The sequence below is a fragment of the Durio zibethinus genome, chromosome 12, assembly GCF_047325235.1.
Source record: "Durio zibethinus cultivar Kanyao isolate XHJ-2024 chromosome 12, ASM4732523v1, whole genome shotgun sequence".
Taxonomy (NCBI): domain Eukaryota; kingdom Viridiplantae; phylum Streptophyta; class Magnoliopsida; order Malvales; family Malvaceae; genus Durio; species Durio zibethinus.
Genome location: NC_143173.1, coordinates 23,276,717 through 23,291,632, shown reverse-complemented (window position 1 = coordinate 23,291,632; position 14,916 = coordinate 23,276,717). Strand labels below are relative to the sequence as shown.

Below are 14,916 nucleotides of genomic sequence, written 5' to 3'. Positions count from 1 at the left end.
AGAAACACAATATTTGAGAATTCAATAATAAATTCAATTTTTTCTCTAAAGAATTAAGTTTCTGGCATTACAAACATTCTTATGTCTAATCATATAAAAATTCAATTTATAATAACAATTACAACGTTTATGACACAAGAAAAACCGTATTTGGAGTCTTTAACTTTGTTCAACAACAAAGACCATTTTTTTTTTTCATACAACATTACAAATATCTTTAAGCAAAAACTATCTTTAAGTAAAAACTTTGTTGTTTCAACCAGCATCAACTAAAACTTTTGTGATTTAATCTTCATCTTGTTCTGTTTATCTTATATTTAACAATAAACAATATGTTTACTATCTGTTACATCACTATCTATTCTATATAATATGTTTGATTCAAATGTATTTTTGTTTTATTTGTTTATATCTCATTTAGATCTTGATTGAAAAGATGTAGATCATTCATATGTATTCTTCATTTTGGTTTTAGTCATTGATCCATAGATGTTTTGTTATTGATTTTTTTTTTTTTGTTATATGTGTTTTATATTCTATCTACGAACTGCACATATTTGCTTTCCACGTATGTTTTCAACATTAACGAAAATGCTTATTCTAAATAGTTATGGCTTATTTATCACTAAAAAAGAAAATGTTATTATAAACAATGCTTATTTTGCACTTGAACCAGATAAAGACTATGTTATATCTGTTACTTATTGTTGTTATGACATTACTTGTAATGAAACATAAAAAAATATGTAGACTATCTTATTCTGATAGCATTCATGATAAGTTACAAATTAGAGAACTAAACTTAACTGTAATGGTTTTTTAGAGTGATAGATAATGTATAGATAATTGTAGAATGAATAAGAGAGTTCTTATAAAATTATGTCATTTGTTTCAAACATAATGAGGATTATAGGCATCTAGACGTATGTCAACAGATGAACTAGTTATTAGCTTCATCCACGTTATTGTCCATTATATAAAAAATAGAGTTATAAAGTGTTAAGTAGCCAAATCTAAAGAGATAATTAGTAGGCAATTTCTTGCTATCTTGAATTATATTTTGAAACTCCATTATTTGTTATTTTAAAAACATGAATTGATACTAGAAAATTCAATAGATAATAGATTAAAAAAGTTTAAGAGTTATTTGAGTGTCTTAGATGAAACATACATGAAGGTGAATGTAGATTCAGTTGACAGGTCTATATACAAAACTAAAAAAAATGAAATTGCATCCAATGTTCTTGGTGTTTGCACAAAAAAAATGTAATTCATATATGTTCTACTTGATTGGAAATATTTTACAATAAATGACAGAGTGTTAAGGAATGCTATTATATGGATAAATAAGTTAAGGATCTCACACGATATTAGTTTGAATATTTTTATTTTAATTTTACATGAAGTACATTTTTGTTTATGTGTGTTAATGTTGTGACATTGGAATAGGCTATGTGTTATGTTTTTTTCATCATTCATAAATGTCTAAAGTTTAGTATTTCTAATTCTTTGGAAATAATAAAGTAATTTTAAAAAAGGTTGATATTTGCAAAGGGCATTTAATAAGTTAGTTATATTGATAAGATCTTATAAAATCATAAAATCATAATTTTATGGGAATGTCTTTGTATCATGGTGAAATGATAGATTTTTTATATATAAAAGAGATTAAAATATGAGAACAAAAAAATTGATTACAAATATTTAAATTTAAATTTAATATTTATTAGATGTTATTTTTTAAATATAATTGTATGAATAGCTCAAATTAAACCCTTATAATTACCAATTAAACCTTTTAAAACCCAACATATTATACCTTATGGTTATCGGCCGAAAAACTTATGATTTTAAATTGAGCCAATCGGCCTATAAACAGAATCATAGTATAGATTAGACCTTTAAAATTGGGCTTTATAGCAATTAAAAAATGGGCTTTAAAACAATTAAAACAAAGTGCTACCATATCTGGTCAAACTTTCCAAAAATTACTCAGTTGGGCCAAGGAGATTAAAAATTGTTGATCCAGCCCCATTTATTTGCCTTTATTCTTGTATCTTATTATTACTTGTTTGAGCATCCAAGCCTATCCGACTCACTCACCTCCCTTGCCTTTCAGAAAAAGTCAGACTCAGAAAAAGTCAGACGCCACTCTCTTACAATTTCCGATTTGAAGCTGAGATCAATAAACTCTCCGGTGAAACGGCATCGCGCCTTCGACATCGAGGTAAATCTTGTTTTTGCGGTTAAAAGCGGTGCTTCAGCCGTTGACGGCGGTGTTATCCTTCTTTTCTTCTTTCTTTTTTTTTTTATTTGTTTTTAAGGTAATTCTTATTTTTGCGGTTAAAAGTGGTGCTTCAGCCGTTGACGGCGGTGTTATCCTTCCTTTCTTCTTTCTTTTTTTTTATTTGTTTTTGAAAATTTCAGTGTCGATGCGGTTTCCGTGTTTCATAGGCTTAAAAATCTTTTGGATCAATAATGGTTTGTTTCTCGTTGATAAATTTACTGAATAGAGAAAATGTCTATTTTTAAATGTGAAATATGCAAATTTTGAACACTTTTCCTGAATTTAGCAGGGAATTAATAGATTTGAATTTTGATTATAACCGGATTAAATTTTATTTTTTGGATTAATTTGTATATTGATTTTATATATTTTAGAAAATAAAAATATTTTTATTCATAGATTTGTGTAAATAAATTAAAATTAATGTTTAAAAATAAAATTTAAATTTAAAAAATCGATGAATTGAACTAATCCAAATCCATAAAATTTGGTTTAACTCGGTTGAATTTCAATTCAAATTTTGAAAAATCAAAATATTGTTGATTAACCTATTTTTTTTAACCGAATCATCATTATCACCCCTAACATACATTGCAAGAGAATATTTATTTTTTATTTTAAATTAATAAATATTTTCAAAGGGTTTTTAGAAGTTAAAACTTAGTATCTTATTCTCAAAGGTTTAGTTTTTATTAATGTTTTTTTTTTTTTTTTCTGAAGGATAGTTTTTATTAGTGTTGAAAGTAATAAATCTTATATCTTATATAAATATATAAAAGCCAAAGTTTCTAACAAAAAGGCAAATAATTTGATTTGATTAGTTTACATTTTCAAACATGTAGACAATTTAAAAATTTTATGTGTTTAAAATTAATTATGTTTAATGGTAAAATAAATTTAATTTAAAATATCTTATTTTCATTATCATAAAACACATTCAATGATTCTTGTTAACATTTATTTTTGAATGATTAATTAACTAAAATTAATTAAGAACCAAATTAAGAGTAATAGTATTTTAAATTGAGAGTAATTTATACTTAATAATTAGAATAGTCAAGTATAGTGTATATTCAATACGTTTGAAAGAAATAAAAAAAAAGATTTTAAAATTAATGTAATAATGATAATAAAATTTAATTTTATTAAATGATAGTTTTTATACATTCCATAAATTACTTCCATTTTTAGTTTTTAGTCAACTTATTATAATAAATATTAAATACCTTGAACACCTTATTAATCTTATATCTTATCTTATCTTAATATAAAAAAATTCAAAACCTTCAACAAAAAAAGAAAATATTTACTATGTATGTTTTATTTTTTACACTTGTACAATCATAAATATACAATATGTGTCATCTAATAAATACATTTTATTTTATTTTATTTTATGCATTTTTAATTAAAAAAATCAATATACTTAATTTGATTTGATTCATTTATAATATAAAAAAAGTAAATTTATTTAATTTAGATTATCACATTTATTTTCTTTTAAATAATAGTTATTCTTACCTTATATAAATAAGTTTCAATTCAATTTATAGTCAAAGTTAATTTTTTTTTTTACATTAAATCACTCTCAAATAAATTTTATTCTTAATTTTAACACCAACTTCAACATTATAAATAGGAATATATTTTTGTCTGTCAGAGATAATAATATTGGACTTTTGTTTTATAATTCTATTATGTGTCATTTCTCTTTTTTCTTTTTTTTTTTTAATTTGTTCCATTGATATGTTTCTTTTTCTTTCATCTGTTTTATTCCCTTTTATTTCAAAGTGTGATTTATTTTATTGTTTTTTAATATTAAATTTTGCTTTTTAGCAAAAAAAAAAAAAACTAATATGCTTTTAGTTTTTTTAACAATGTTAGTATAATATAGGAATAAGTTGATATGCCTTAGAAATTAATCTAAACATTTCACACACAATATAAAATGGCCTGCTTTATTTTATCTTTATATTTAAATTTTAGTTTATTTTTTAATGAAGTAACTTAAAATTTAATCTACGTGCAAATGTATATGTATGCTATGTGATTAATATTGGCTACAAAGTTTTACTAGCTTTCTAATTGGAAACAAGCTGTTAATAGGAACACGTATGATCTCAAATACTATAATGAAGGATTACTGTAATGAGGCGAATAGGATATGGTATGCAAGAGAATATCCAAACAAATATGGATGGTTTACACTAATTAGTCTTGCATGGGATTAACAATTTCTAAATTTCGATTATTCCAATACCAAATGAAATTCAATTATCTCATAAATATAAATAAAAACAAAAATTTAATTCGTTATCTAAATTATAAATGTATTAATTTCTTAAATATTATTATATGTAATGAGAATTATGCTAATTGATTTACTTGGTCATTTCTTTTGAAAATTCAAAACAAAGTTGAAGTTCACATTAATCACTTAACATACAATCTCCATCAGTTACCTTTAACTAAATTAATTGGTGTCTTTTAAGTTTGAGAAATGTGTTAGAAATGTGTTGGCATTCATTGGAGTAAATTGAACAACAGAGATAATAAATTATTTTGTTACTAAAAATTTGTTATTTACCCATCAATAAGCTTTGATAGTTTGGAAAAATGGATTCGATAATAAGAAATTGTGTTTATAGGCATAAAGTTTTTAAGCGTAAATTTTTTTAAAAAAAAATTAAAGTAAAAATCAAGTTTTCAAATAATGTTAGCATTGATGAAATCGAATGTTATTGACAAAGTAAAGCTAAATAAGGATTCAAACCTTTTAAGAGATAACGAGTTAAGAATTGATTTATCTGAATGATTTATACAATATATATATATATATAATACTATAATCATTTCTTTATAAATAGCCAATATTTTTACCTTTTATAAATAAGTTACAATTTAAGTTGTAATTAAAAATTAATTTTTATTATTGTTTACCTTAAATTGCTTAAAATTAAATTTCATTCTCAACTTCTAACATCCAACATAGACATTATATATGAATAGGAGTTTGTTTTGATGTATTACTATTTAATAATTAATATGAAAAAATTTTTAACTTTAAAATATTATTAGAAGACCAAATTTCAATTTTATATATTATCTTTCTAATATTACAATACTACATTAATATAAAGATTTTTTTATATCTCATGAGAAAGGAATTTGTGTTACATCCAATTAATTAATTCATAAACAAAGATATTTTAAAAAATTATTATCTATCAACTATTTGACATTTGAAAAAAGCTTATAAAATTTGAAAACTATACAGTCATTAAGTTAATAACTATAGACTTTTTATAAAAATTTTATTAATTTCATTACCTTATTTAGATAAATTTTATCCTATATTAAATTAGTATTACGTACTCTTGATTTGATTTTTATATTATTTAATATTTTATATTTATAATCTAACTTAAAATATATTCTAGAAATATATGTTAAAATATATGTACATATCAGCAAGAAAAAGTGATATGTACAAGTATGAAATAAATGTGCTTGCTAATAAAATCTTTTAATTTTATTATTTAATAGTTAATTGACAAAAATAAATATTAATAGATTGATTGCAATCAAATTATTAGATTTTTTTAACATATAAAAACAAATTTTTAAAATTTATTTAAATATATATTTTTAGATTATAAATTCTCTTAATATTTTTGTTTGATTGGTGAATTCATAAAAAATAAAATAACTTATTTTAAAATGAGCAATTATCCAATCATGAATTAATGTTATATTTTATGTGCTTTATCACGCATTTTACATTAAAATCCAAATCTCTTCTTTTAATTCTAAGTTACCAAACCTAATATATAAGTTGTTGAAAAAAATAAAAACAAAATATGCTTTCCAATTTTAAATGAAATTTTGTATGGAGAATTTTTTATATTTTGATTTCAAATTGAAATAAATATAATAACAACATATAAATTTAGTTAAAAGAAATATAATATTATCATATTAAATTTAATTAATTAAAATATTTTTATAAGAAAATAAAAATCTCGTGCATTGCATAGGTAAAAAACTAGTAAATATATAAAGGACAAAGTCTTTGACCAAAAAATATATATATGTGGATGGCCTAACTTATTGACATATGAACTATATTATATTTTGACACATGTACTTATTTAAATGCATAATAATTAATTTAAATTCAAACATTTAATTAAATCAATATCAATTATCACCTTAATTATCTTTTGGCAATTCTTAATTTTAAGGCTCAATATTATTGTTTGAAGTCTATATATATTACTTTGAATTTAATTTTTTTCAACCAATCTAAATTCAAAACCATATATATCATCTTTATTTTTTAATAATCTCTAATCACATTTAAGCGCAATTTCCTGTTATATTATTAATTGAATTAAAAGTCGAAATTATATATTATTGTGAATATTCATTTTTAATTTTATAAATAAATAAACTACAATTCAATTTACCTTAAATAATTTTTAATTAAATTTAATTCCTACTTTTAAATATCCCACTTGAATATTACAAATAGGTTTATTGTGATGCATTAGATTATTGGTTTTGAAAGTTTGCTAGCTCTTCAATTCTTTTATTTTTGTTCTTTATTTGCTTTATTTGTTTGCTACTTACTTCATTTGGTGCTATGTGTATTTTTTTTTAATTGTTTAATTAGTTTTATATATGTTTATGATACTTATTTTGATTATGTTAATTTTTTTATTATGTTTTATTTAAGTTGTGCAAATTAATATAAATATATAATCATTCATTCTTGAGATTGTGATTTTAGTTTTAGTGATTAAACCATGAAATAGTAGATTTGGTAATGGAAATGATTATTCAAGTTAGCCATTTAAAAGGTCGAGATTGTGCGCCTTTGTTGATAATGCTCAAGCTTTGTTATTATTTTTAGAATAATGGCTATGTTACTAAGTAAGATGTGTAATACTTTCATAAGGTAATAGAAGATTATAGAGTTATCTGTGTGAATGAAGTGAATGAAATCAATTGGATGCCCTCCACTTACAAGAATTGTTAAATTAAATTTGATGCAGCTTTTGATGAAATAAATAGTGAGTAGTGGTGCAAAACACATAAGGGAAGGCTCATCTAAGTGCAATCACTAAAATGAATCATGTAATGAATTCTCTTCATGCAAAAATGAGAACAATTCCTTATGAAATTAAAAGTTACCTTTTAAATGAAGTGGAATAGTACATGATATTGTTGAATTCGCCAAAGTTATATTACTCGTAGCTTTTAGGATGCTAGGGGTGAAGCATACTTTAAAACATAGTTTATCTAAATTGGAATGTTGATATAAATGGTCCATGAATTTGGTTGGATTCACTTTCAAACTTCTTTTTGTTATCATAACACTATATGATTCTAAATGTCATATACCTATTGAGATTGGAGGTAATTACTTAGGGGGTGTTTGGTTTGTAAAATCTTGGATTTAAAAGGAAAAAGTGATTTTTTGGGAAAGTGAAATACTTGAGGTTTTTTTTCATTTTCAAGGTAATTTATATTCAAATTTACTCATTTGGTTAGAGGAATTTACATATATTAATTATTGAATAATTATTATAATCTCTTTAACATATATGATGGTAATTTTTTATTAATTTTTATTAATAATAAATATCTAAATGACAAATGATGCTTTTAACAGTAAAATAAGACAAATATTTTATTTGATTGTTGTTTTTATTTATAAAATATCATTAACAAAAAATATTGAGGATTATTTAAGGTATTTTTTGTTGGAAAACATCTTAAATAATCTTTTTTATTTTTTTAAATGGATTATTTAAGGTATTTTTAGTGAAAAAATACCTTAAATAAATATTATTTAAAAAATATAAGTAGATTATTTAAGACGTTTTGGGTCCAGGTCCACTTGATATGTATAGTGTTACATTAGCTCAATTACGTAACTATTTTACCCTACTTTACCTTTTACTTATAAATAAGGTCATCTAGGTATTATGTATCTGATCTTACTTTCTTTTGTTTTCCTTATTTTTTACTATACTTTTGACCTTCTACAACCAACTTTTGATAATAAAAAAAGATAAATATTTTATTTGATTGTTGTTTTTATTTATAAAATATCATTAATAAAAAATATTAAAAATTATTTAAGGCGTTTTTAGTTAGAAAATGTCTTAAATAATTTTTTTTATTTTTTTAAAATGAATTATTTAAAAGGTTTTTAGTCCAAAACACCTTAAATAAATATCATCTAAAAAATATGAGCAGATTATAATAATCTCTAATTTTTTTAAAGGGGATTATTTAAAACGTTTTTGATAAAAAATATCTTAAATAATGCTTTTCAAAATTTTTAAGGTGTTTTTGGTCCAAAACGTTTTAAATAATTTTTAATATTTTTTTAAACCATCCGCTTAAGATAAAATGTAAATTGAAATGGTTGACTCATAAATAGATTGGAAGTGGTGGATTTTTAATATTATGACAAGCACGTTAAAGAAAGAGAACAATAGAATTTTATTTATTTTATTATTTATAAATTATAAAAGTTTTTGTTTGAATGATGTATCATGCTAATCAAAAAGTTTTTTTTTATAACATTCTAATCAAATATTGAACAGGTAATAAATTTGTTTAAATACAATATTTTTAATTAATGGCAATTAATATGTATCATTTAATAAGTTCACATGTTAAAAAATTATGAATCATTCTCATTTTTACTTAAGTTTCAAAATGATTATGAAAATATGATATTTGATTTAAAAGGAACCACATGAAAAGATGATATTTGATTTAAAAGGAACCATGTAATGGGAAATGCAAAGATGAAAAGATGATATTTGAAACTAAATTATTTTTCAATATATATTTTAAATTTAAAATATAGATTAATTACAAAAATATGTTAAATTTTTTAGAATGTCCACATATTAAAATGTTAGATTATCCACGTATGATGATTGCCTGTTTTGCAAAAGATTTTAATTTTTATATATTTATATAAGATAAACACATTATAATTATATGGTACCTTAAAAATTAATTTTTTTTATCACAATATATACTCGTGCATCGCATGGCATTAAAATTAATTTTATGTTTAAATGATATATTTTACACATGAACTTTATACGTTAATATAAATTTATATTGATAAGTTTTTTTTTTGAAATAAATTTATGCTAAGATTAATTTTCAGTTACTTTTATATTATGCAACTCTATGTTTAACATGTGATTATTATTTAAAAATAAATAAAATAATAAACATACAGGGCAGATGAATACTTGTTTTTCTATTTATTTATAAATAATAGTTATATATTGGATATATAATTATATATATGGTGTTCAAATAACTGAAATTTATATATCAAGAGAAACTTGTGTTAACATGTATATGATTTTTAAAAATTAATTTTTTGGGTTAAAATTTTTTTTTTATATCACGAATTTTATATTATAGATATTTATTTAATTATTTTTAATATTATATTTGAATTTTGATTGTCGGCTATATATAGGCGTAGGGCTAAAAAAAAGCAAAACCAAAAGCCCGTTTAAGTTTTAACCTAGGCCTCCTCGTTATTCTTCCTCTTTCTGTTGTGACCGCCGCTCTATCGTGCTTTCCTCTTTATCCCCATTCATATCACTGCCGTTCTTCGTAGTAGTCGTTTACTTGAGGTATTTCGCCATACCCAATGTTTCCGAATAAATGAAGCGCAACTCATAAACTTCATGGCCTTTTCTTTTTGGTTTTCCTTTTAATTTGAACTCATGAATTCGGTTGTTTAAGACTATAGAAATTGGTTGGTGAGCGTGTTTTAGGGTTAAATTCAGACTGTATTATGCCCGAATTTTGTTAGAAAAGCATAGCTTTTCCTTTAATTTCTAGGGCTATTTTGATTTTGTACGTTTCAGTAGTTTTGAAGCGCATATATAATAGATTAGAATTTTATTATTGTTAATTTAAACTCATTATTCGTTCAATGCAGCTTTTCGTATAATTTTATTTAATTTTGCAAAATCTGATTTTTTTTCTGTTGCAGAATTAAACTAATTTAACTTACAAAAAGGAAAAGACAATGGCATCCCGATTCTGGACTCAGGTTCGTTTATTAATTTATTTATTTTATTACGTTTGAATTTAAAATATATAGCCTTTTAAGCAAAAATTGGTAGATAATTTTTTTCTAAGTTATAGTAATTTTCTATTTATTGTCAATTTACCATAGGGTGGTAGTGACACTGAGGAAGAGGAGAGTGATTTTGAGGATGAAATTGAGAATGTGGGAGCTGCGGAAACCACGGGTACTGCAGCTGGAAGCAGATATCTACAGGCGAATGCTAGTGATAGTGATGATTCGGACGGGCAAAAGCGGGTGGTTAGATCTGCAAAAGATAAGAGGTTTGAGGAGATGACAGTTACGGTTGATCAGATGAAGAATGCAATGAAAATCAATGACTGGGTCAGCTTGCAAGAGAGTTTTGATAAGATTAATAAACAGCTGGAGAAGGTTATGCGTGTTACCGAGTCTGACAGAGTTCCGAATCTTTATATTAAGTGTCTTATTATGTTGGAGGATTTCTTAGCAGAAGCTTTGGCTAATAAGGAAGCAAAGAAGAAAATGAGTAGTAGTAATCACAAGGCTTTGAATTCAATGAAGCAGAAGCTGAAAAAGAATAATAAGCAGTATGAGGAATTGATTAATAAGTATAGAGAGAATCCTGAGAGTGAGGAGGATAAACATGAAGATGAGGACGAAGATGAGGAATCTGATGGATCTGGTTCTGAGTTTGAGGACCCATCACAGCTTGGTGAGTCTACTGACGAGGAAGATGAGACAGAAGAACCAGACGATGATGCTGCTGATGGGGCTTGGGAGAAGAAGCTGAGCAAGAAAGATAAGTTGATGGATCGGGAGTTTAAGAAGGACCCTAGTGAGATCACCTGGGATACGGTTAACAAGAAGTTTAAAGAGGTTGTGGCTGCTAGGGGAAGGAAGGGAACTGGAAGGTTTGAACAAGTTGAGCAACTTACCTTCTTGACCAAGGTTGCCAAGACTCCTGCACAGAAGCTCGAGATCCTTTTCAGTGTTATATCTGCGCAGTTTGATGTTAATCCAGGTCTTAGTGGACACATGCCTATAAATGTGTGGAAAAAGTGTGTACAGAATATGCTTGTCATATTGGACATTCTTGTTCAGTACCCAAACATTGTGGTTGATGATATGGTTGAGCCTGATGAGAATGAAACACAGAAGGGAGCAGACTATAATGGCACAATCCGTGTTTGGGGAAATTTGGTGGCCTTCCTTGAGAGAATAGATAATGAGTTCTTCAAGAGCTTGCAATGCATCGATCCACACACTCGTGAGTATGTTGAAAGACTGAGAGACGAACCTATGTTTTTGGTGCTTGCTCAAAATGTCCAGGAGTATTTAGAGCGTGTTGATGATTTAAAATCTGCTGCTAAGGTTGCTCTAAGGTGTGTTGAACTCATCTATTATAAGCCGCAAGAGGTTTATGATGCTATGAGGAAACTGGCTGAGCTCTCAGAAGCTGCTGATGGAGAAAAAGATTGTGATGAGCCTAAAGTGGAGGAAAGTCGAGGTCCATCTGCATTTGTTGTTACTCCAGAGCTTGTGTCTCGGAAGCCCACCTTCCCTGAGAATAGCAGATCATTGATGGATATCTTAGTATCTCTCATTTACAAAAATGGAGATGAGCGGACCAAAGCCCGTGCTATGCTCTGTGATATTTATCACCATGCCCTTTTCGATGAGTTTTCAATAGCTCGTGACTTGCTGCTTATGAGTCATTTGCAGGATAATATTCAGCATATGGATGTTTCAACACAAATACTTTTTAACCGGGCAATGGCACAGGTTGGACTTTGTGCCTTCCGTGTTGGACTAATAGCTGAAGGACATGGCTGCCTTTCTGAGCTGTATTCTGGTGGGAGAGTGAAGGAATTGCTTGCACAAGGTGTCTCACAAAGTCGATATCATGAGAAGACTCCAGAACAGGTACTGATCACCATATTATTCCTTTACAGATTTTTCCCTTATTGCTTTAACTGATAATTATAAAGTCTGTACAGTATCATTGTTTTTATACTTTTTGCACATGATGTTTTTGCATGTTAATTTCTGATTGATAAGAAGTTTTAATAAATTTTTTTGACTCGTTGGTTAGTTGGTCAGGCATTTGGATGTTTAAGTTACGGACACAAATGTAGTAGCATAAACAAGATGACAAAGTCATAAGGAAACCTAGTTGTTGAGGTTTCTTTGCTACTTGCCAGTTTTATTATTTTTGAGTAATTAAGCTGTACTGGATATTCAATCATTGGTATAATTATAAGGAATAATTGTGATTGAAAGTTAATGTTGACTTCTATGAACCCATATGTGTCTCTACTGACAGGCCTTAAATGTATGCAAATTTGACCTTCATTTGTAAACATTCTAATATTATGAGCTTTAATAGGGATTCTATGCTATTATATAATTTTTTTTTTTGTGCAATATTATTGTTTAAACACTTACACTCTTGAATATGTGGATTCTATCAGGAAAGGTTGGAAAGGAGGCGTCAGATGCCCTACCATATGCACATAAACCTTGAGCTTCTGGAGGCTGTGCATTTAATATGTGCCATGCTCCTTGAGGTGCCTAACATGGCATCGAACACCCTTGATTCCAAACGCAAGATTATAAGTAAGACATTTAGGCGGTTGCTTGAGGTGAGTGAGAGACAGACATTTACAGGTCCCCCTGAAAATGTGCGTGACCACGTAATGGCTGCCACCAGGGCCCTTTGCAAGGGAGATTTCCAGAAGGCCTTTGATGTCATTAATTCTCTTGATGTTTGGAAGCTCCTTAGAAATCAAGAGAATGTGCTTGAAATGCTGAAAGCCAAGATCAAGGAAGAGGCTTTGAGGACTTACCTTTTTACTTACTGCTCATCCTATGATTCGCTAAGCTTGGACCAGCTAACCAAAATGTTTGACCTCACGGAGGCCCAGACTCATAGTATAGTTAGCCAGATGATGATAAATGAAGAACTGCATGCAAGTTGGGACCAACCAACAAGGTGCATTGTCTTCCATGATGTGGAGCACTCTAGATTGCAGGCTTTGGCATTCCAGTTGACAGAGAAGCTTTCAGTACTTGCTGAAAGTAATGAAAGGGCAGTAGAGGCAAGAATCGGTGGTGGTGGATTGGATCTGCCACTAAGGCGACGAGATAACCAGGAATATGCTGCTGGACCAGCTGCTGTTGGTGGTAGGTGGCAAGACTTTACCTTCACTCAGGGAAGGCAAGGTACTTCTGGGCGATCTGGATATAGTGCTGGTGGTAGACCATTGGCATTAGGACAGGCTGCTGCAGCTGGTTATTCAAGGGATCGGTCAGGTAAGTCACGAGGAACAGGTGGATATTATGGGAGGACAGGTTCAGGAATGAGAGGTTCCCAGATGGATGCATCAGCTCGCATGGTCAGTCTCAACCGGGGAGTTCGGGGTTAATTTGCAGCAGTAATCTTGAAGCTAATTTTGTTGTTGTTTTTAAGTTATTCACCTCCAGAATTTTTAGAAGGCTATTGAACTTTGATCATTGAATTTTGTATTTTCATCTATGGATGCGACCATGCGAGAGCCATGGGACTTTGGTATTTATCTATGCTGGCTTGATTTCGTAAGATGTATTGAATATTTCTTTACTGCCATTTAGAACGGTCTTTTAAATTTTTTGAATTATGAAAATCTGAAAGGATAAAAGAATGGCCAAGACTCCTTGGCCTGAAAGGCTCCCTAGCCCGGGAATTCCCTTTTCAGTCCTGGGATGTTTGATACTCAACTATTTCTCCTTGGAATTCTAAAGTAAAAACTACATTCGAAGAGAACTCTTGATGGGATTACCTTGTTGCAGCCATAATAAAAACATGCTGCTTCAGATTGGCTGTATAATTACAAAAACAAGCACATCACTTCACTCATAGCAGTTTCAATAACAAATTTAACTTCAGAAACCTTGCAGTAATGATCAGGAAGTTTGATCATATGTGGGGTCGAGCTTGGCAGCCTGAAGCTCAGCACCTTTCTTGATAAAACTTTGGCTGCACAGATACTTTGTACAGGGATGTCCAAATATGATCATAATCAGGCACAAAACCAAAACAAGAGTTGGCAACGGATCGAGATGAATTTTTACTCGCCTTGAATCCGACCTAATTTTATATTCATTAAACTCAAATTTGATCTTACTCAAATTTTTTTTTATTTTTTTCATACTTGATTTGACCTGAGTCGAAATTAATAAAATATTATTTTTTAAATATAAATATTTAAATATATAATTATATATAAATAAAAAATTAAATAATTAATTAAAAATAAATTTTTTATATAATATCGGATCGGATTGGATCGGTTTGCCTAAAACCTGAACCTGACTCGACCTCGATTTTTTTTTCCTTAGCTTTACCCGATCCGACCCAAAATAAAACCCTATTTTCAAAAAAAAAAAAAATCCGACCCTATGAGGTGGGGTCGGGTCAAAATCTGCCGGAGATGGGTTGGGTTGCCGACCCTAACCAAAATTCTCACATATGATGAAATCATTT

The 14,916-nt window shown here is 27.5% G+C and overlaps 1 protein-coding gene across 2 annotated transcripts; it reads left to right on the top strand.

The window, feature by feature from the left end:
• The first annotated feature begins 2,074 nt into the window (after positions 1-2,074).
• On the top strand, positions 2,075-14,019 carry LOC111296005 (eukaryotic translation initiation factor 3 subunit C-like). 2 transcript variants are annotated; one of them, XM_022889974.2, is made up of 4 exons: positions 2,075-2,227; positions 10,338-10,397; positions 10,524-12,317; positions 12,866-14,019. In XM_022889974.2, the coding sequence occupies exons 2-4, from the start codon at positions 10,374-10,376 to the stop codon at positions 13,817-13,819; spliced, it is 2,772 nt and encodes a 923-aa protein (XP_022745709.2). In that variant the 5' UTR covers positions 2,075-2,227; positions 10,338-10,373; the 3' UTR covers positions 13,820-14,019. The 2 variants fall into 2 exon arrangements, with proteins under 2 accessions (XP_022745709.2, XP_022745708.2); XM_022889973.2 differs by lacking the exon at positions 2,075-2,227 and adding an exon at positions 9,845-9,972.
• The last annotated feature ends 897 nt before the right edge of the window (positions 14,020-14,916 follow it).